Source organism: Gadus macrocephalus, chromosome 20 (genome assembly GCF_031168955.1).
Source record: "Gadus macrocephalus chromosome 20, ASM3116895v1".
In the NCBI taxonomy this organism is placed as follows: domain Eukaryota; kingdom Metazoa; phylum Chordata; class Actinopteri; order Gadiformes; family Gadidae; genus Gadus; species Gadus macrocephalus.
The window spans coordinates 7,462,544-7,484,428 of record NC_082401.1 but is presented as its reverse complement, the minus strand read 5'-3'; the positions used below and the strand labels follow the sequence as shown (position 1 = coordinate 7,484,428).

General features: G+C 42.8%; 1 protein-coding gene across 5 annotated transcripts in view; it reads right to left on the bottom strand.

The window, feature by feature from the left end:
- Window positions 1–21,885, bottom strand: part of col18a1a (collagen type XVIII alpha 1 chain a) — a 77,157-nt gene that overhangs the window by 4,423 nt on the left and 50,849 nt on the right. For 4 of the 5 annotated variants that reach the window (XM_060039303.1, XM_060039299.1, XM_060039301.1 and 1 more), the window contains 33 exons: window positions 20,897–20,953; window positions 19,835–19,968; window positions 19,043–19,069; window positions 18,360–18,557; window positions 17,896–17,922; window positions 17,754–17,816; window positions 17,248–17,325; window positions 16,788–16,838; window positions 16,562–16,693; window positions 16,386–16,448; window positions 16,161–16,205; window positions 15,193–15,330; window positions 14,772–14,843; window positions 14,194–14,220; window positions 13,752–13,850; window positions 13,607–13,642; window positions 13,386–13,475; window positions 12,725–12,757; window positions 11,405–11,440; window positions 10,662–10,721; window positions 10,128–10,205; window positions 9,915–9,950; window positions 9,655–9,708; window positions 9,455–9,526; window positions 7,930–7,995; window positions 7,518–7,545; window positions 7,031–7,075; window positions 6,900–6,934; window positions 6,491–6,613; window positions 2,176–2,335; window positions 1,000–1,064; window positions 486–614; window positions 62–94 (listed from right to left, as the gene is read on the bottom strand). In XM_060039303.1, coding sequence (XP_059895286.1) covers window positions 62–94; window positions 486–614; window positions 1,000–1,064; window positions 2,176–2,335; window positions 6,491–6,613; window positions 6,900–6,934; window positions 7,031–7,075; window positions 7,518–7,545; window positions 7,930–7,995; window positions 9,455–9,526; window positions 9,655–9,708; window positions 9,915–9,950; window positions 10,128–10,205; window positions 10,662–10,721; window positions 11,405–11,440; window positions 12,725–12,757; window positions 13,386–13,475; window positions 13,607–13,642; window positions 13,752–13,850; window positions 14,194–14,220; window positions 14,772–14,843; window positions 15,193–15,330; window positions 16,161–16,205; window positions 16,386–16,448; window positions 16,562–16,693; window positions 16,788–16,838; window positions 17,248–17,325; window positions 17,754–17,816; window positions 17,896–17,922; window positions 18,360–18,557; window positions 19,043–19,069; window positions 19,835–19,968; window positions 20,897–20,953 — 2,390 coding nt within the window. The remainder of the gene's footprint in view (window positions 1–61; window positions 95–485; window positions 615–999; window positions 1,065–2,175; window positions 2,336–6,490; window positions 6,614–6,899; window positions 6,935–7,030; window positions 7,076–7,517; window positions 7,546–7,929; window positions 7,996–9,454; window positions 9,527–9,654; window positions 9,709–9,914; window positions 9,951–10,127; window positions 10,206–10,661; window positions 10,722–11,404; window positions 11,441–12,724; window positions 12,758–13,385; window positions 13,476–13,606; window positions 13,643–13,751; window positions 13,851–14,193; window positions 14,221–14,771; window positions 14,844–15,192; window positions 15,331–16,160; window positions 16,206–16,385; window positions 16,449–16,561; window positions 16,694–16,787; window positions 16,839–17,247; window positions 17,326–17,753; window positions 17,817–17,895; window positions 17,923–18,359; window positions 18,558–19,042; window positions 19,070–19,834; window positions 19,969–20,896; window positions 20,954–21,885) is intronic. The other variant, XM_060039300.1, reaches the window with a different exon arrangement.

Sequence of the window (21,885 nt, the reverse complement as noted above, 5' to 3'; positions counted from 1 at the left end):
GAACCAGAGTATGAGGGCTGGTGACGATTGATCAGTGTTTGGTTTCATGGGGTCAACATACCGAGTCTCTGTAGAAGGGATTGTAGTCTCCGAGCTGTGGAAGAAATTGAAACATTTTGAAAGATTAAACATTGCATAATGTATTTACCACAGAGGATGTGTACCACTAGATGGATTAGGCATAACAGTATCATGATTGTATTTTTACTGAATATCGATACAAATTCTGACTTTCTATCTTTTACACTCTTGAAATATACATACACACACACAAAGATCATGAAGCAGATTTGTCGTTTTCATATTTCTGTTCTCTAGCTATATCTCTTTCTTTCTATTTGAAAAGAGATAAGATCGTTCCCTAGGTTGACAATTAGGGTAAACTGTTACCAAGAGATAAAAAAACCAGCCCTATAATTGATACACAAATAGTAGGAAAGGTGGCCAATATGAATACTGGTTTGTACAACAGACATAAGCGTTACCATGACTTGGCGCAGGCCGTGGCGGACACGGAGGTAGAGGTCGGCCTTGTCTAGGCAGTAGATGAGGCTGCCCTCCTCCTGGCGACGGGCCTGGGCCAGCATGGTGTCGTAGGACTTCAGCACCATCACCTGGGGGCAGGAGATCAGCGGGTCACATTCACGGTTCATATTCTCCTTATATAATCCGAAACTGCCACGATGTAGGGTTAAATCATTTAAAACATCTAAAACCCAGCATCTAAAACAGTGAACAGTGTGGTCAAACAGTATGGATTGGTATGACCTCATATTTTGCAGTGAATATTGGTCGGATTTGTATATGAATGTGTAAACCAGGTGTTAAAAAATATACATCAAATACACTACATTAAAAAAGAAACATTTTCTTATCTACCGATATAAATTTTACCCACTTTGGTGGCTGATATATAGCTGTATCCCTGACACCAAGTACATTAAGTACACTAAGAAGTACACATTGATGTCCAGTTTCACGGCCATTGGTCACACCTACCCCAGAGGAGTGGCCTGAGGCTCCTGGGGGCCCAGGGGGCCCTGGGGGTCCAGGGACATGGAAGGCTGCACATGGTAAAAGAAACAACAACAGTGAGATAGAGTAAAGCAGTCCCAAGGCCGACCCTTCATCTGCACAGTAAAGGTTAGCCGTGCACATGAGTATCCAGCTTTTAGCGCCCGGTCCTTGTGTGAGCGCGAAGCCCCTGGAGAGACCACGGCCACCGCCGTGAAGGACGCTATAAATACACTCCTCTTGATCCTCCTTGACACCCCAACGCCTGGCGCGAAAGACCTTGCCGCGCCCCGCTCTGAATCGCGCTCTGACAGAAGCCGCGCGGATTTCCCTGAGCCTCGGTACCACAGGTCAAGGGCGCCCGTATGGAGCTAGCTCTGGGCGCTGTCCGCTACGCTAGCCTGCTGGGACCTGAACTACAGTAGAGGAGACCCCTCTCTCGTAGTCACGAATCATACCACTGTGCGGCGGGTCACCCAACGACCGCATCTGGAGGCTGCAAAAGAAAAGGCAAAAAAAGACCTGTGGTGGATGTTGCTATGGTGAATCTTTCGTGGCGAGGTTCTGACCCGAGAAAACGAAACGTGTCAGCAATTCCATTATTGTTATTCGTGTTGAATAACACAAAAACAATTATCTGAGATGCGTTGTTGTGCGCTGCGATCCTCCGACTTCACGCTTGATTCACTCCCATTACCTACCTGAATTTATTAGGAAGGTATACGTGTGGATGGTGTCAAACCAACGAGCGTCTTCCCCTTGTCCATTAAAAACATCCCGGAGACAAACAAACATTTCAGTCAAAGACTGAAATGTAGTTTTTTTTTACAGAATGACTGTATGGCTAGGGTGTACCAGGGCCTGTAGAAAGTCAATTACGCAGATTATATTTACATTGAGTCATTTAGAGTACACTTGTATCCAAAGTGACTTGCAAGTCACCTGAGGGGGAATAGGTGGTATGGACGTTTTGAAGGGGTAGGGGGGATGTGACATTTTGTGATTTTATTAACCAATGTGGGAGTGAAGAAAAGTGAAATTCATTCAAAGGCAACTAAAGCATAGAAGTAATTCAGCAAGTTATTAAGTTAGTAGATGCTAAGTGGCTAAATAGCAGTTTGAAAGCGTGTAGTGTCAGATGCGTGAGGGCTTTATGCTCACAGTGGTTGGGCCTGTAGGGCCCCGGTAAAGAGGGGGATCCAGTGGGTCCGGGAGGTCCTGGGGGGCCTGGGGCTCCTGGACGGCCGTCATACCCGATACCCGTGGGTCCAGGTGGTCCCTGGGGTCCAGGGGGGCCCATGATGGAGTCTCCCTTTGGACCCTGGAAGCAAAGGGTTGGGAAAGAACAACGTTGAGGAAAAACTGTGTGCAATGGAAAATAAAGGCTGTAAGACCTTGATGAATGAGAAACAACGTGTCTCTCAGTAATTCATACATATCGCTCTATAGCTCTGAAGCATTAGGGAACAATGACCCGTTTTTAACAGTTACAATGCAATCACAACAAGTGCTTTGCTAAAGTGGTGTTTTTATCGTTTCTCTCCTAAAGATTAACATCAAGCTCCCTAAATGTTTTTTTATGTTTATTTTATCAGAAGAATGCTTCACATTACGAGCTTCCCCAATTGCACTAGTTTATGGAGTCTATTGAAAAGACTCCCCTGCCATCCCTGCTCTTACTGAGAAACCCTCTGCTCCACAAAATTCTACTACAGCGATAGGCCCCACCAACAAACCCTCAGACCCAAACTAGTCTCTCAGTAGTCCCAGGCCATGGGACTACTGTAGCTATAGACACTACAGCTATAGATAACTAGTGTGTTCTGTCTACGTGAGTTAGAATCTTCTTTGAAGTTAAATTATTGAAAATAAAAAAATCACCTCCACCCCACCTTTCAAAATGATCTCTATCATTCATATCATTCTAGATATGATGTCATCAATATTTTGTAATTGTTCATACTTAAGCAATGACACTGACCGGGGTGAATATAGATTAGATCCAGACAATTAAAGAAAAGAAAAGGAGTAAGAAATTAATTTGCAGACATATGAGATTTGTGGTAGAACGTATTAGCAAATCAGTGTGTAGAAGCTACCCTGTTAAAGGTCCCATGACATGCTATTTTATGTATTCTTTAATATAGGTATTAGTGGGCAACTAACACAGTATTCAAAGACGTTCCCGAAATTCAGCCGTGGTGCAGAGTTACAGCCACTCCGAGCCAGTTGCACATTGAGCTTCCCCCAAATGCGCTGTTTTGGTGTCTGTAGCTATAATGCAAATGAGGAGGAGCGAGGCGGGTCAAGGAGGAGGGTGGGGGTGTGGCCCTGAGCAGCTTGCAGCCACGCTACCATGCGCTCTGTTTACAGTGGATGTATCGCAATGGCGAGGCGCACACAGCCTTTAGCCGTGTTCTGTAAATATTCTAGAACACACGGGAGTCCTGGAGCTCTATATCTAAATATTATCATATAGCCTACATAGATATCTATATCATATAATATATATTATCACGGCTAAAAGCTGTGTGAGCCGATATTATGAATCTCAAACGACCGCGTTGGGTTCTCCGACGTTCCTGGTTCTTCAACGTCCTCATCAATGTGAATTTGACTGAACCGCGACAAGGAGGAGAAAGGGATCGTTGCCGGGCAGCGCTTAGGCACCTCCGCCTCCGGCGGTGGTCCCTCAGCGGGGCTCAAGTGGGAGACATTCGCCGCCAACAATCCCTTTCTCCTCCATGTCGTGGTTCATGTTCTTGAGGGAGTCAAAGCCAAAGTTCCTTCCCCCCAATTCATTCTCAACCTTGGCTTAGATAACCCCCAATACGAGTCTCCTTGTAGAAATACCAGAGACGAGAGTCCGACGTGTTATGCGCCATAACACCAAAAGCAGAACGGTTATCCAAATAACAAGGAAGTGTACAACCCTTGCGTTACAGTCCTGGAGCTCTATATCTAAATAATATCATATAATACATAGCAATCTATATCATTTAATACATATTATCACGGCCAAAAGCTGTGTGCGCCTCCAGACGATATTATGAATCACAAACGACTTTGTCGGGTTCTGCGACGTCTCTGGTTCTTCCACTTTCACATCAACCTGAAGTCGACTGAACCGCGAGCTGCCTGCTGCCGGCTGCCCGCTGCCGGGCGATGGTGCCTCGCGGCAACCGGCGGCATGTCGCAGTTCATGTACTTCAGCGAGTCAAAGCCAAAGTTCCTTTCCCCCAATTCCTTCTCAACCATGGCTCAGATAACCCCCACAACAGTCTCGTTGTGGAAATACAAGACACGTCAAAGAACCGACAAGAATCACTTGCGTTACAGTGTGTGTATTCACACACACACACACACACACACACACACACACACACACACACACACACACACACACACACACACACACACACATATGTGGCGCTTGCACGGTCGAGTCTCATTGGCGGGCCAACGTCTCTGGGCGGGCCAGGCAGAGTAAGGGGAGGAGCTGAGATTCTTGGTGACGTCATAAATACAGACATTCCAAATCAGCGCACTTGAGCCTCCGTTTTTTCAAAGGCGAGCAGAACAGCTAGTGCTCGTTTTACACCAAACGCAAGTTTTAGCCACTGGGGGACCATGGGCAGGCTAGAGGAACTCATATTTATGTTAGAAAACCTCATAAAGTGAGATTTTCATGTCATGGGACCTTTAAGAGTTTGGATAAGCTATATAAAGTTGTTTTCAATTGATAAAAAATATTCTCCTAGTGTTCCTAGAGTGAGAGTGAGCCAGAGAGAGAGTGAGAGTGAGCCAAAGAGACAGCGAGCCAGGGAGAGAGTGAGCCAGAGAGTGAGCCAGAGAAAGATTGAGCCAGAGAGAGAGTGAGAGTGAGCCAGAGAGAGAGAAAGCCAGGGAGAGAGAGAGTGAGCCAGAGAGAGTGAGCCAGAGAGAGAGTGAGCCAGAGAGAATGAGCCAGAGAGAGAGTGAGCCAGAGAGAGAGTGAGTCAGATCGAGAGTGAGCCAGAGAGAGAGTGAGCCAGAGAGATAGAGATTGAGCCAGAGAGAGAGAGTGAGCCATTAAGAGAGCAAGGAAGGGAGAGTGAGCCAGAGAGAGTGAGCCAGAGAGAGGGTGAGCCAGAGAGAGAGTGAGCCAGAGAGTGAGTCAGAGAGAGTGAGCCAGAGAGAGACTGAGCAATCGAGAGAGCAAGCAAGGGAGAGAGTGAGCCAGAGAGAGAGAGAGGGAGCACACAAGATTGAAAGCGAGAAGCTAAGCGAGAAGGTTCATTAATTATTCACGTGACTAGCCCCCACCAATAAAAAAAAGAAGGATTTGACTGAGATTGAGTTGGCAGCCAGACACTGGTGAATTATTGCATTGCCTGCTTACCTTCTAAGATTGGACAGTCTCTTATCGGAGTCAACTGGGCTATGTTGTTACCATGGCACTGATAAGCCCTCATCAGGTGTGTTATTATTTAACTTTTATAAACTTTGTTGGTTTTCCATCCATATTTCAGGGGTTGGCCCTTCCATCCCCTGAAATATGATTTGCCCCAAATATTGTTCAAGCCCCTCATTGGGCTAGAACACTGTCAATCTGATAACGCCTAACGCCAGTGGAGCAGAGCACTGTCAATCGCTGCATGAAATATAAATGAACGATCTGACCCCCGATCTGTCAAACAAGTATATTTGCATGCATCCAAATATAAATCTATGCATACAAATATACATATACATATATATAAATAAATATTAAAAAACAAATATGCATATATATATATATGTGTATGTTTTTATTTCTAATATAATTGTCTGATTTCCCATGGGTCCCCTGACTGATTCTTGCTGCCCCCCTGGGCCATCTCGCCCCTGTGTACAGGCAGCTGATTATGCTACAATGTTCTTGGTAATGATGCTATCAATGCTGCCCTTTTAGTAGCATGAGTAGTTTATCATTGATAATACGAATACGAATTGAGGGAAATCACACTGAAAATCAGTTGCAATATATATGTTCTGGTCTTCAAGTCCAGATCGAAGACCAGATCTTTGCTCGCTGATCTAGACCCAACACATCCTCGGGCCTGAATTACAGTCCAAGTCCGGCCCTGGCCTAAACCATAATGTCCGTCCCTCCTTTTCTGCATCTGGTGGGCATTCATGGTGTTAAATGCTAAGCTTAACGTAAATAAAGTTGTCCTCGAGGAAGACTTCTTGACAGCCACGTGACTTCTGCCTCGGTCCACTCATCAGTGGAGAGTTGTTGATTCGAGAACAGTAGGGTGGGATCATGATATGTTCACGTCGGTGTGGGCATAAGGCTCAGGATGTGTCACATGGTGACATAGTGGCACTAAACGGAAGAGGCTGCAACCACACATCCAATGACTCCCCATCCCCGCTCGCACCTCGGTTCACCTCGTAATGATTGCATTTGATAACGTTTAAATTACTTGAACCGAGTCAACCTGGGTCTCACCTGTGGGCCCGGGCTGCCTGCTGCTCCTTGAACCCCACCAAACCGGGGATCGTAAAACCCTGCAGCCGGCTCTCCCTTCTCCCCCTTCACCCCATTGTCTCCGCGCTCTCCCTTCAGCTCGTTCTGCAGACACATCACAGTGTTTAACACGGCCATGAACGCCAAATGTACAATTACACGTAAAAATCGATTAGGTTTATTAATACGTTTTTTTGATCTATGCGCTTTACAAAGGCACAAAACGATTTTACACATCATCATTGACACAATAAACATGTCAAATAATTTATTCATTCACAATTAGGGATTATGTATATGAAAACAGTGGCGATGATAATTACTATTAAATGAATGCATACATAAAAGGAATATCTATACGGAAATTGTTTGGATTCGTTTAAACTCTCACCTTGAATGCATATAGGTCCAAGTTAGACGATGTGCCTTTAAAAGAAACAGAAATAGATATTAACATGATTAAAATGTGGGAATGTTGTGTGAGGCTAGGATTGAGTGGAGTTCGGTAAGACTGGGCTTTACCTGGTAACCCGCGGTCTCCTTGCATCCCTTTCTCTCCTTTAGTCGCTGTGGAAATATAAAGAAATGGTCTATACATTTCCAATCCTGGTATCTGCATATCCCTCACTAAACCTGTGTTTTACCTATCCTCGGTAAGAAGCACAAAAACTGATATTCTCAACTCTGAACAATAGACACTCTATCCTCTTAAAGTAAAGACAGCCGCCTAAAACCCAAACTCTGATAAAAAACTTCATGGCTTTCTCACAGATAATTTCTAATCTTTCTTTTTTGTTTCAAAAGTTGACATAATTTCTTAATTTGAATCCTTCTTACTCAGCAACAGAAATGTACCATTAAGTAACTTGATGAACATGTATTATGTTGGTTCTTACGCTATTTAAAAATAAGTGTGCATCAGTGTGCATCAGTGTGTTTCTGTGTTGGAGGTGGGGGGGTTGTGTGTGTGTGTGTTTGTGTGTGTGTGTGTGTTTGTGTGAGTCCATACCTGGGTAGTCCACTGAAGTGTCATAGCGCTGGTTGAAAAAATGAATAAAAGGGGGTTAAGACCAATCTGCAACATGTCAAACATCATCAAGTGAATATTTTCTTCTTTTAAAATAGAGGGAGCGTTCCAATAAGGAAAGATTACCAAACGACTTAACATGATGTTAGATGTATACCTAAATTACTAATATACTACTTCAGGGTAAGTATATAGTAATAAAACACAATTGTATATTTGATCAGTTCCATTCTTTTTGAAGCTATGTTATGTAGTTGACCTGTGCTCTGTCTGGATCATTTCATGGCCAGGATGACCTTGTTATGCGGCTCATCAGTCAGAGCAGCCTGACAGTTGGGGACTGCCCAGTTTGCCTTGCATAGGTATTTGAAAGTATTCTCTAGTCTAGACTTACATTGAAGCGGTCCAGAGGCGTGGGAAGGCCAGGGGGCCCAGGCGGCCCTGGTGGTCCTGCGGGCCCCTGTTGAACACAAAGACCACTCAGTATAGGAGACATATGTGCAGGATGTGAAAAACTGAATGAATACCAGACTGGGTGTGGGAGTCACAGCCACATGACTACAGGACATTAAACAATATCAAGATACAAATGTTCAATAAGAATAGGCCATAGCTGCAAAAAAAAGAATATATATATATATATATATATATATATATATATATATATATATATATATAAATACATACATACATATACATAAATCGTACTACTATATAAAAGCAGACCTGTCCGACAAGTTACTCGGACAAGTTGGTCAGTGCGCATGTGCCAAGCAGTCTGCAGCTCACACACACACAAAGCACACCCGCATACACGCACGCACATACACACCGTATACACACCGTACACACACACACACGCAGAAGCGCGCAAACACATACGCGCGCACTGAACCAGACCTTTCAAGACAAAGACAGCGCAGTACATCGCATACACATACACCGCACTCACGCACGCACACACATGCACCCCAAGCAGCCTGCAGCTCACGCACACACCTTATGAGCAAACGCACACATGTATACACCGCATACACCCACAATGCACAAACATGTAGGCCTACACACGCACGCACATGGCAAGACAACGGCAAGATCGATCCTGCATCCCGCAATGTCTTGCGATATTGATACGCCCCCTTCCCCCCTGTTTCAACAGCGTCGCTGTCGGTAAGACGGCGACTTAGCTCCCAGGTAAGATGTTCTGTAGAAATATAGACTGTAGAAATTGCGATAAAAGAAGTGAAGAGACAATTTCTCACGTCGACAAGCAACGGCAGGTGTTCATTTTGTCATATGGTTATAGGTCATACAGGATAAGGCTTATCATAACCCTAAAAGTACACATCATACAATAAATTACAATAAATGAGTTCACAGCTCAGCTGTCAACAGTCAGCTGAACCTTATAGGGTCCTGTCCTTCCACTACCTGTTTTCACAGTTAAACACAGAAATCAACTACATTTGTCCAACTCACGCTAACCGCATATAAAGCATCAAGTGTGAATCACCCTCAGGGTTGAATCTCCTGATATGCAAATGCAGCAAAAATCTGTGAAAACGGCTAATAAGTAGAAAAGTATTTAGCTTGCTTCATAACGTCAGGAGAAAATTATTATGCTTGCTTCATTACGTAATAGGGGAACCAAAATGTTATACGATGTAACATAATAGGCAAAATGTTATTACATTATGTGCTCAGAATTTTGTTACATTATCGACTGGGGTTACCACATAATTAGTATACATAGTATCAGCAGTAGAAATTAAAAGTAAGCGCAAGACGTGAATGTAAACATTAGTCGAGCAGAGGCATTATCAAATGTGTTGGGTTTCAATAGTTTTATAAGACGCCTATGAGCATTATGATGACATGTCCGGGAACATTGTGCGCGTGTGCTGGTGTCCCATGCGTACCGGGTAGCTGTATCCTGTGCCGCCCCCTGCATCTCCCTTCTCTCCCTTGTATCCGTTCACACCCGGTCGGCCCTCCAGAGAGAAAGAAAAGAGACCCAGTTGAGAAAAACTCAACTAAACAGACAAAAATAATGCAAATATTTCCTTTGTCAAATTGTTCTATGGCGATAGATGTGAAATAAGAGATGGATAATACTTACAGATCTTCCAGGCATCCCCATTTCCCCCTTATATCCAGGAGAGCCGTAAGGACCCTGTGGAAAACCAAAACAACGGGTCAGACTCTGCCATTATGTATTCATGTGATGTTCCCTTCAGGAATTAATCACAGGGCACACTCATTCATTTGACTGGTCTTCAGAGTTACGACTTTATAAACAAAAGGGCCTGTTGTTTATTTTATACAGGCTAAAATGATTGAATTATGTTTGAAAGGGTATGATGTTATTAATATACTTACAGGAGGCCCAACAGGTCCATTAGCTCCGATGGCACCCTGCGAGGTGGTGGAAATATGCGTGAATAAAACGATTTAAACATTTCTAGTTCGACAGTTGATCGAAGTATGAATTACAAAGTCATATTTAAGCTATAAAAATACTTATTATCAAAGTCATGCAACAAGATAAAGGCTAACACGAAATGCTAACGCTAGTAAGTAGCATAAACCCACCTTTGGGCCCGCCAGCCCTCCCAGGGTCAGGGGGCTTCCGTCGGGTCCGACCACCAGCCCTGCCTCGCCCTTCTCCCCCTGAGCAGAAGGACACATGGAGAACAACAGCCTTTAACATCAATGCCCGGTCACTGCTGTAGAATTCGATTAGTTTCAAATTGATTACTATTCCCGTTTTTGTAAATGTAAGATATGGTATGAATACAAGCTAGGAAAGTATGGTATTAAAGCACAAAGTACAGGAATGGAATAGGCAGAGAATCCCCCCAAAAAGAATACATATATATATATATATATATACATATATATATATATATATATAATATATATATATACACACACACACACGAGTAGTAGCAGGAATGCAAATGCCCAAAAAAACCTGTAAATGTAAGATAAATGTAAACAATGTGGACAGATAAAATAGACTTTATATTGGCTTTAGTGCCTTTATATTGAGACAGCAGACAAGTTGGTGTATCGCCTACTTGTTTAACACACACATTCAAGCTTTATTAAGACACGTTTGATTACCTTCACACCGTAGCCTGGCAGACCTGGGTCTCCGCTGTCTCCTTTGGGTCCAATCGGGCCCTTTGTAAGGGAGAAACTCAATTAAAACATGTGAAACATAAACACAACAACCACAGTAACACAAGGGGGGAAGGGAGGAAACTGTACATAATGTACGTTCCACTTCAGAGCGAGCATGGTTAGTCAAGCCGCACGGCCGCCAAATGCCATTTGTTTCTTGTTTCCGTTTTCAGAACTGCTGAGCGGGGTGTTTTTAATCCAGCTGGACCCCCCCCCCCCCCCCCCCCCCTCCCCTCCCCCTCCCCCCGCACCCCACCCTAGCTCCTCCATACAGCTACCTGAAGCTGTGAAGGTGGTGGGGTGACCTATATGCGCTTACCATATCCAGTATATTTACAGAGCAGGTAAGTAATGGTTGAGCTGTGATCTAAACTCAAATGGCGATGGAGAGATGTGGTAGAGATTTGGTTGAGATGTTGTAGCGGGGGAACAAACATGTCGACCCTTAACTCATGTTGGGTTTTGGTGTTTTGGTGTACTTGAAAGTACAGTTTGTCTGGTTTTCTGCATTTTGTCAACCCAGGTTGGAGGACAACTGAACATGGACTATCACATAATAGTCCATGTTCAGGTTGGAGGAAAACTGAACATGGACTATTATGTGATAGAATATCAATATACATTATTACAATATAACGTAAACGTGGTTATGATAACATGTTGTACAAAGATGTCTGACTTACAGGGAATCCAGCTTGGCCAGGTGAACCATGGGGACCCTGTCGAGAAAAGAGAAAAGAGGACAAAGCATTAAAGTAATAAATCAAGGTTCCAACAATTGCATAATAAGTGCATTTTCATGTTGACATTTGCACATGTTTGTTTTGTAGCATTCCGATTTTTTATAAATATCCTTGATAATACATCTGGTACCTCTGTACATATTTATTACATGATGCATTACAGCTACGTGAGATACATAGGTGGAACCTGTGCAGGTAACAGAGTTTACTCTTACTCTTACCAAATGGGCGTTTCTAAGGTACTTTCCAACAAAAAAAAGGCCTGCCTTCTATGACAATTTCCATTCCGTGTTGACAGAAGGTATGTCATTGACATTAATAACACATTAGAATGGAAACAGATGTTCTGCTACCATATACTTGAAAGGGGCTCGTAAAAATAATTTCATCCAACAGTGTCAGAGAGCCTTAAATCAATCAACTGGTAGTAAAGGTTGCTTCTAAATATGTGTTCTTGTATCACATCAAATTAAGTTACTGGCAACGTTGAATCATGCTCACACAACATCTAAATGGAAATAGAAAATAAAGGTATTTGTCAAGCTAAGTACCTAGTATTACCTATCAAAACTGTGATTCTATCATTCCTATACGTTTTAAACAGTCCACATTAGCAAATTCAGTCTTACAAAAATGTAAAATATAACTTTTTCATATATCTAGAGAGGCTGAATATGACCATGAGTGAATAAATAATCCATTGGGTTGTGCTTTGCATCACCCCTTTTGTTAAAAAATACGAAGGCATAAGCATGAATAATGAGGAGAGTGTTTAGCATAAGACTGTATTAACATGCTCCAATGATCCCCCTGAGGTGGTGTCTTCCATTAACACACTGTGGACATGGCCGCCTGCCCCCCGTGGAGAAGGTAGATAGAGATCTCCCCCCCCACATCTAAAGGTTGGATTATACTTTGTCGGATTTTAGCCTTAGGTACTCAGTGGGTCTCCACATGTCTCTTGCTAAAAGTCACACATTTAGTGCCATCTGGTGATCTGAGTGAAGATGATGTTTAACAAACTAACATGCAATGGTCAATCAATGCCAAACCCTTCAACTTGTCCCTCATGGGAGCAGGAACGACCAGTCTTACAACCTGACAGACTTAAGCAGTTTTAAGCAGCACACGTAACCCATGGCAGTGATTTCACAGTTGACACAGACACCTCGGGTGGTTACTCGAAGCAGAAGAATAACTTAGCACTATCGTGGGGTATCGTACGATCTGTGTTTCATGTGTGATAGAGTTAGCCCTCACCTGAGGCCCGCCGATGCCGGTCGTGCCGTCCTGCTGTGAAAGGAAAAAACATGCGTGTTACTAACATGATTACAGAGGTTTGAAGTGTCTATTCACTTTATTGTACAGTTTAAATTGCTTCTAAACCCTTCCAATATATAGATGAATATATATAGACATAAATATGAATATAATATTATCGATGTGTTGTAGAATGTGATTCTCAAGAGGGCAACTCTAAATCAACTCTGGCTTTCCCCTCTAAAGTCTGTCATTAACTGCTGACTGTGGCTGTCAATCTTCAGTCCCAATGCTTACGAAGGCAGTTGTTTTTCTTCTCTCAAAATAATCAAACATAGAGAAATAAATCCCTACCGATACATTTTTTGAGCAAAAATGTCTCTTGTCATCATACAAACTGCCAGTCCAAAAAAAGCAGTTTTGTCCATTGAATAGGAGAGTGAGCCCGAGGTTGCTAGGTTGCTAAGTTAGCAAATATAACTAACACCGCTATTCCCTAACCTGAAACCCTAATATAGTTAACAAAGCAAATACAGCTTACCGCGCTCACACAGCAGATAATGGCTAACTCAGCTTAAACCACTAGCACAGCTCATAGTGGCTAACTCTTATTTAGCTGGAAAAGAGGGGTTATTTATCGGACGGCATGTCGGGAACTAACGTTTCCAGACGATTGGTAGATGATCTGTCCGGGTGTTCCAGGTGGGCCAGGAGGTCCGGGGAGTCCAGTGCCATCTCTGCCCGGTTGACCCTGAGAGGAGAACGCCACAGTCAACACGACGCACCTCATAGACACTCATAGACACACATTCTTATGATGCAACAAGAAGAAAGAAAGAAAGAAAGAAACAGTAATAGACAAAAAGATGGAAAGAAACTGACCAGTTCTCCTTTTTCGCCGAAGGCACCCTTTGGTCCCTATATATTATACCAACAAACAACACAAAAGGAGCATTATTGAGTTAAGTACTATACTATGTCAGATAATAATTCTTAGTAAGACTAACAGATGATAGTGATTTTTCACCTGAGGGCCGGGGAAACCGTCCAGTCCTGGCTTCCCATCTCGTCCCTGAGCTCCTTCACTGCCCTTCTGCCCATGTATGCCCGGGAGACCAGCCCGACCCTGCACACATCAAGCATTTAGGTCACTTAGACATGACGTTCCTGTTACATTTAAGTCACTTCAACATGATGTTACTGGTACATTTATGTTGCCTCACCATGATGTTACTAGTACATTAAAGTCACTTCAAACACAATACAGTAGTAGGCAATTAAGTAGCAATTTCAGTTCACTATTCGGGAGTATTGGAACAATTGCTGCGGTTATCTAAGATAAGTTCTTGAAGCGAACCATAACATTATCCCCAAGGTTGAAATCAACTTGAAACCATTGGCGAATAACTCAATAAATCACTATACTATAGAAACTATAGAAAGTTTAACGTGATCTCTTTAATACTTACAGGAAAACCAGGTACACCAGCCTGACCCTGTGAACAAGACACCTTGGTTATAGGCAAGCTCAAAATTGTCAAGGGCATAAAAAGACGCAAAGTATAATTTATATCCGGTCATTCATATCCTGGCAACAACCACATATCATAAGGTCTATTTCTATCATAACAATAGAGACTCTGCATTCTCGCTACATGACTGCCACAATTTGCAACAGAGGACTATATTTTTCAACCTGATGAATTGTTGACACCCCTGTTTTTCTGTGGAAATCACAGCATTTTTGTGTGGAACTGCTGAATGGCCACATATAAGTTGGGCTTTAGGCAAGTCTGCTTCCGAATCCCTGTTGTGAATTAGCTATTGGCTTAGTGCATTATACCCTGCATGAAATATCTGTCAAATGTAATCCAAGGCGGGCGTATAAATATAATATATGACATGAGCTACAAGGGGACACACTTCATGTCTTTTTGCGCACAGGAATTAAAAAACAAATTAATTTGGTGTGGAGACCGACAGACTCTGGCAGTGAAGTACAATGGATGTCACTTACAAAGTTTTTATTGACATGAAGAACACTAACCTGTCTTCCTTCAGGTCCGCTAACGCCAGGAAGTCCATTGGACATGATTCCACCGGAACCCTCCATGTCATCCTATGAATGGGTGAAACGATATGTCAATAAAAAAAAACAATAAACACATATATGTATACATATTGTAAAACCTCTTACTGTTTAATTAATTTGTCCCAAACAAACATCTCTCATGGTATAATGAATAGGGATATAAAATATTATTTGTAGAATTTGATTAGTTATATTATTGAATCATATGATATGATTATTGAATCATGTCTTATTATTATTCTTTCCTATTATTCTTCCAATAGAAACATAACTTTATCCTCACTTCCATCGCAGGTTCTGACTATGTTTGGGCGACTGCATGGTTCGACAAGCCAATGGAAGAGCGCAATATAGATATCACAAGATAAGAACTCACAAATCCAACTCGACCAGTACCAACACCACCGGGGGGCCCTGGGGGCCCGGGCTGACCGACCGGTCCCATTGGCCCAGGCAGGCCGGCAAATCCACCTTCCCCTGGTTGGCCCGGCAACCCCGGCTGTCCTACAGCACCCTGTGGTGGAGGAGGAAGGGTCAGTTTAAGTGGACCACAGGCACGGCCATCTTTAGAGGGAGGGTTTGAGCCAAGCAACGTGGTGTAGGGCGAGGTTTTCTCTTGGCAAAAGAATCACAACAGAATGTTTTTCTTACACATTTTTAATCCTTGTTAAAACCAATAATGCCATAGTTCCCTTTCTATGTCTTATTTGCACATTGACATTTAATGTGAAACAACCCTGATTGATTCAACAAAACAAACCCAGGTAGAAGGATTGAAGAGAAGCATGGCCTCCATTGATTGTTAACTGACTCACTTCACAAGCGTGAAAAAATTAACAAATAGACACACACAAACACACACACACACACATGCAAATTATTCATATTCTATATTAGGGTTGTCGGGAGCGACAGCATGTGGTTTAACATTGAGCTAAAGAGCACTAATCCAGCCGGATGGATGCATGGTGAAGGATGTTACCCGCAGGTGGGCAAGCTTAGAGAGGGAAACAGAAGACGAAGAGTGAGGAAGAAGATTGCAGAGAAAGGAGAAGAAAGAGTCTGGCTGGAGGAATAAAGGGAGAAGGTATATAGGCTTTAGATCAGTGCAGGTCCTTCATTAGTCCCTCACTAATGCAAGATATGAGATAAGGTTCACATCTTCAGACTACTTGAAAGGGAAAAAAAGATTTGGAGGGATATAGGAATGAAATGGATCTTTTGATGATAGCCGAGCTTCATAAAATAGGCTATTACTTTTGAAAGTGAAGTTTGCAGTGAGACTGAAGCCATATGGGAAGTTCTTGATTTCAATGGGAACAAAACATGGAGGTGAAACATTACCTTCTCTCCGATTGCCCCTGGAAGACCCAACTCGCCGGCTTCGCCCTGTAGCATAAGAGGGACGATAAAAGAAAGAAATATTCAGCTAATATTGGAATTTTATTTTAGATCTCACCAAGTCATTTCATAATTATACGATTGTACTTCCCACTGATTACACAAAACAAGTTCAGTTTGGCACATCAACCACATAGTTAGGATAAGAGGCACTTCGCATAACTGTACCTTAGCTCCCGTCGGACCGGGAAGTCCTGCCACGCCATCGGTCCCCGGAAGTCCAGGTAGACCCTGTGGGTCCAAGGTCAAAAGATTTGCTCAAAACAATTACTTTGAATCTTGGTGATTGGATCTCGCCAATAAGAGTAGTAGTGGTTTTAGTGGTTTAAGTAGAGGTCACATACGGATTGACCGGGTGCTCCGTCCTTTCCTGGGGGTCCAAAGGCCCCGGAGCTTGTGGCTGTTCCCACGCCAACAGCGGTAGAGGGCCCTGGAGGTCCAGGGAGCCCTGGGGGGCCAGGTAGTCCAGGCATTCCCTGATATGAAGGAAAAAGAGGATCAAGAAATTAAGTTGGGTTCGTGCATTTGTAGGCCTTTAGATTTGCCCTTAAAATAACCCCTTTCACTCACCCGAACAGAGTCCAGGTCTGTAAAACCTGAGCCTTCCATGTCCACAAAGGTCTGAGAGATACACAGAAAAAATGTATGTCAGAAAACACAAGCAAATACAGGGTACTGACTTCAGCACAATTCTATTCTGGGAGGGGAAAGCAGATGCTTTTATCCAAAGGGACCTACAGTGCAGTCCGACACATATCATTATGAGCTGGTCGGGGTTAGGGCATTTGGATCACCTTTTTGCACATAGGCTCCAGACACTAGGGATGAAACACAGAACCTCTCAACTGGGAGTTGAACACAGACACTAGGGATGGAACACAGAATCTCTCAACTGGGAGTTGAACACACCAGCCACTGTATTAACCTTCCCCACTCGGCGAGGGTTAAGTGGGCTAGTACTGTACGTACGCCTGTTTCCGGGGTCCATACACATTGTTATGGTCTAAAGAGGGTGAAGTGCTGGACTTACTGATCTGGATCCTGTTGCTGGTGGGCCAGGGGGTCCAGGGGGTCCCCTTGGACCAGGTACAGCTTCTCCACGGTCTCCCTTTGTAGAATAGTACACATCATGTTCACACACATTCTTGATAAACACACACTTTTAAATATCCTGTATTGAAGAGTCTACGAGAGGCTGTTGATCGTATCGATGGGCCAGGATCTCCAAGTCAGATACCCCTGTGCTGAAAGCAACTGAATTGTATATTATTTTTCTTCACCCTTTGTCGTTCTTTATGCAAGGACTTCTCAAACGTTGTTGAATAGGGAGTGCCTTTGGCCCTCTAGTGGTCATGCATCTATGATTGCCCCTTTAACAATTAATTATACAACTTTACAATATATATTTTTTAATGTTAATTGAAGACTCATTTGAATAATGAATCAATGATAAACACATGATTCATTGATGATATTCATATTTAAACTATTCTAAAGTCTACAGTCTTAAGTTCTGGTTAGTATATCATACCATACCTTTTCTCCTTTAACTCCAGCATCACCAGGGGTTCCTGGAAATCCTGAAGGTCCAACAGGGCCCTAGAGTAAAATAACAAGTTTATAATATCTCTTACAAATAAAGCCCCATAATATACAGCAGACAAAATAAAACACTTACTGCCTTGCCGTCTTCACCAGGGTCACCCTATTGGAAACAAATAAAATGAATTGTTTAAAAATATAGAAAAATATAAATATATGCTATGTTTGACTATATTCCAATGCTAGTTTGTTTACTTGAGGAATTGTATCCCGTTTCACGATGGCCACTTGCAAACAATTGACAAAAGGGTGTTGTTTCATATTGTTGGCTAATCTGTCTAAAAAATTGAAGCTTGCATTATTTGTTGTGTTCCTAGAAACACAAAAGATCGGACTGGATCAATAGATGGGTCTGACTTATCCTTTAATTTCTCATCACACCAAATAGGATCTAGTTTTCATCCAGGCCATGTATAAGTAAGGGATAATGTATAGAATGCTGGTCATTATCGGGAAAATAAGCCCTGGCATGGCGAAGAGGCTTCATTTCGATAACGACCGGCGACGTGGTTCATTTCCTATATCTGTTGTTTTGCTCACCGGTTCTCCGTCGGTTCCTGCAGGTCCCTGGGCCCCTGGTGGACCAGCGGGCCCCGGGGGGCCAGCCACCCGCTCCACCACGGAGCCGGGGGTGCGCTCCAGCAGCTCGGCCGAGGGGCCCGCGGCGCCAGTTGGGCCGGGCGGCCCGGGGGACCCGCTGTCGCCCTTCTTCCCAGGGTAGCCGAACCCGGCACTGCCCTGGAGGAGAGGCAGAGAAGAGAGGCAGAGCACATCTTTTAATGCTTGAAATAAAATACATTGTAACATGTTAATTATTCACATTACTGTTAATGGTGTTTTAGGAAAATAGGACTGAAAGTAATATTAAGCATACAATGTATTGTCCATTGAGCATTCCCCCAAAAATATAAACTTGATTAAATGGTATACGATTAGGCAGGTATTTAGGCAGACTTTCTCAATTATTATTTAAAAGAAGGGGGGAAATGTATGTAATTAACATGTATTTGTGAATCACCTGTGAATTGGCGGTTCAAACAAACGAAACAAAAACTAATTAGATGAGGATTTAAAGTTTGAATGTGTGTTGTTAGTCTGCCATAGGATCATGTACTGCATAAACACACACTGCTTATGAAGCTAATAAAAAACATGTTTCAAGAAAAAAACCACAGCAATATGAATTCATGAATGATTAAAATACAGAGACATATTTTCCTTACCTTGAGTCCTTTTTCTCCTGGTTCTCCCTGGAAAAGAAGCGTGTCAAAAAGATCAATAAACCTTTTTGTTGAACTGAATAAGTTGGTATTAACCGTGGCTGAAATGAACAAGAAACGATGAAACAGGCCATTTGCTTTATGGCGGTGCCACTTTGAGCAGCTGAAGAAATGAATTTATAATATATCTCTGGCAGATATTATATGGATGATGAACATTAGAACTAAACCTGGGCTGTTCTGTTACACGCTATTAAATGCTCCATAGTTGCAACAGTAGATAGAACATTAATACGTGCCTTATATGAAAATGAAGGATTGCCTCAAGAAAGTAGTACTTATAAATCTTTGCATATGTATTCCTGTAGCCCAAAAGATTGATACAGTAATTCTAAGCAGCCGTGCTTTTGACACTACTTGAGTACACTGCCCTCTGGTGGGGAAATCCCCCAAATGTTCAAATTTGCTATTGCAACACTCGGAGGTTGCACCTTCTCTCGACCTACGATCGATCTAAATATTCTTCTTTCTCAGCCAGAACTTCCAAACATATGGTTAATCTCTCATAAATCTCTGTGTTGACTTAAAGGACCTTACCGGTCTAAATTAGAATCATTACAGCTAAAACTAAATTTTCCATTACCAAAGAAAATGCTAATTAAACATCCTATCTTGTGTAAATATCACCACCAATGACAACAGCTCTAAATCACCCCTCTGTGTGGGCACTGAACCCTTTGACCTCTAGGGCCATCATCACATGTAACATCAAGTCTGAGGAAAGGGGATCCAGACCTTCTCTCCCCGCACTCCTCCTCGCGAGCTGGTCGAGCCGGATCCCTGCTCCCCCTGGGGCCCAATGGGACCCCTGTCGCCCTTCTCTCCCCTTTCCCCTTGGTCACCTTTCCCCCCCCTGCTGCCTGCGGAGCCTGGCAAGCAGACACACAAAAGAAGAAGAAGAAGAAGAAGAAGAAGAAGAAGAAGAAGAAGAAGAAGAAGAAGAAGAAGAAGAAGAAGAAGAAGGGAGGCTTTATTAAGAGATTCCATTCAATTGATGGACGACCACTGTCATGAATACCGCAGAACAACACAGGGGCCGGTTCCCCGACCCCCACCCCCCTGAGGAATAAGGAAATGGCCCTTTTTGTTTTTGTTGTTATTTGCCGGAAAGAGAGAGATGGAGAGAAGACCCAGAGTGTGGCGGTGGAAATTTATCGTCATGGGAAAAAAAGATTTGGAGGTCAAAGCTATTATTACATCCCGGCTCGCACACCAGCATGCACCGGGCTGCACAAACAAAGCTTCCCCGCGTGTTTGCCCGTTTCTCCACAGAAAAAAACTCTACAGAAACACAAGCTGGTGTTAGAGCAGAGCTTAAGAGGAACACAAGCCCTTTAATTCACATCCTACGCAGATGTCAATTATCTCAAGATCCAATCCCGTTTATCCGACCTGCAAAATTTAATTTGCACCTGGAAGTACTTTGGTTTAAGAACCCCCTTCCTTTCCCAACTGTAATGTGTTACAAACTATCTATTTTGTATTTTAGTTCAGCGGTCTGAAGTATTATTTTCCGGTAAATGTAAACAATATTGTTTTTGCAATGTTATTTATATTTGATCAAATGTGCTAAATCGATATTCACCACAGACTCTTCTTATAGGAGAAGGATTAACCTTCAACATTCTCTCTCATCCCCATCTGCTGTTGAATCCAAATTAGGCAGAGGGCAGAATAAGAGTGCATATTGGGACTCGCCCGGAGAGCATGAAACCCGGAAGGGGGAGAATAGACAAGCAGAGCATAGGGATGCAGCCCTGGTTGTCTTTATCTGGACATGGTCTCTTCGTCACCCACCTGCGGTTCCAGGGAGCCCAGCGCTGGAGGCAGCCTCCACCAGGTGGGAGTCACTGGCTACACACAGCAGCACATGATGGATTTATAGTTTTGTATATAAATGTACATATGTCAAGCATTGTGATGTTATTATTCTATTTTCTGAGGTTATTTCGATGGGTTTCCGGTTTGTACACATTTTTACTTAAGACAATCAGGAAATCAAAAATCTGCGTTGTATTTTGCCATGATGGTTTTGCATAAACCTTTTGAGGAAATAAACGGTATATTGGTGGATGATAGGGATATGAGATTGACAGCAGATAAAATGCTTGTTTTTAACTTTTTTACTCAATGTAGTAGTAGTAGTTTTGGTTTTGATCAAAGTTCTTCTTTTTGTTACATATACTGTATGCATTAAGTATTAGCAATACCATACAATAGTGATGTTGGGGTAAAATTAGATTACAACAGAGGAACATTCAACATTTGGAAGAAACTATGGAAATCATCCGAAATAGTTGTCCACTAGATGGTGCCACACACACACACACACACACACACACACACACACACACACACACACACACACACACACACACACACACACACACACACACACACACACACACACACACACACACACACACACACACACACACACACCAAATCCTTCAACAAGTAGTTGTGATTTATAGTTTAAATACACACTATAGTGTGTATTTTATAGTTTAAATACCTCTACATCCATCAGGAATTACTAGCCATCTGCCCACATGAAAGCACTTCACTTATGACTTTTCAAAACACAGACAAATGTACAGATTATTACAAGGGTCACCAAACAACATGTTTAAAGGTTAGGAGAAATCATCATGAGCAAGATCATTTAATTGATTCTACACACTCGCACACAGACCGATTGTTTGGATTTCATGCTGCATTCAATGGGGAATGCTCCATAACGCGACTTGGTGTTCAGTGAGGTTGTGTTTGACGTCAGTAGTTCT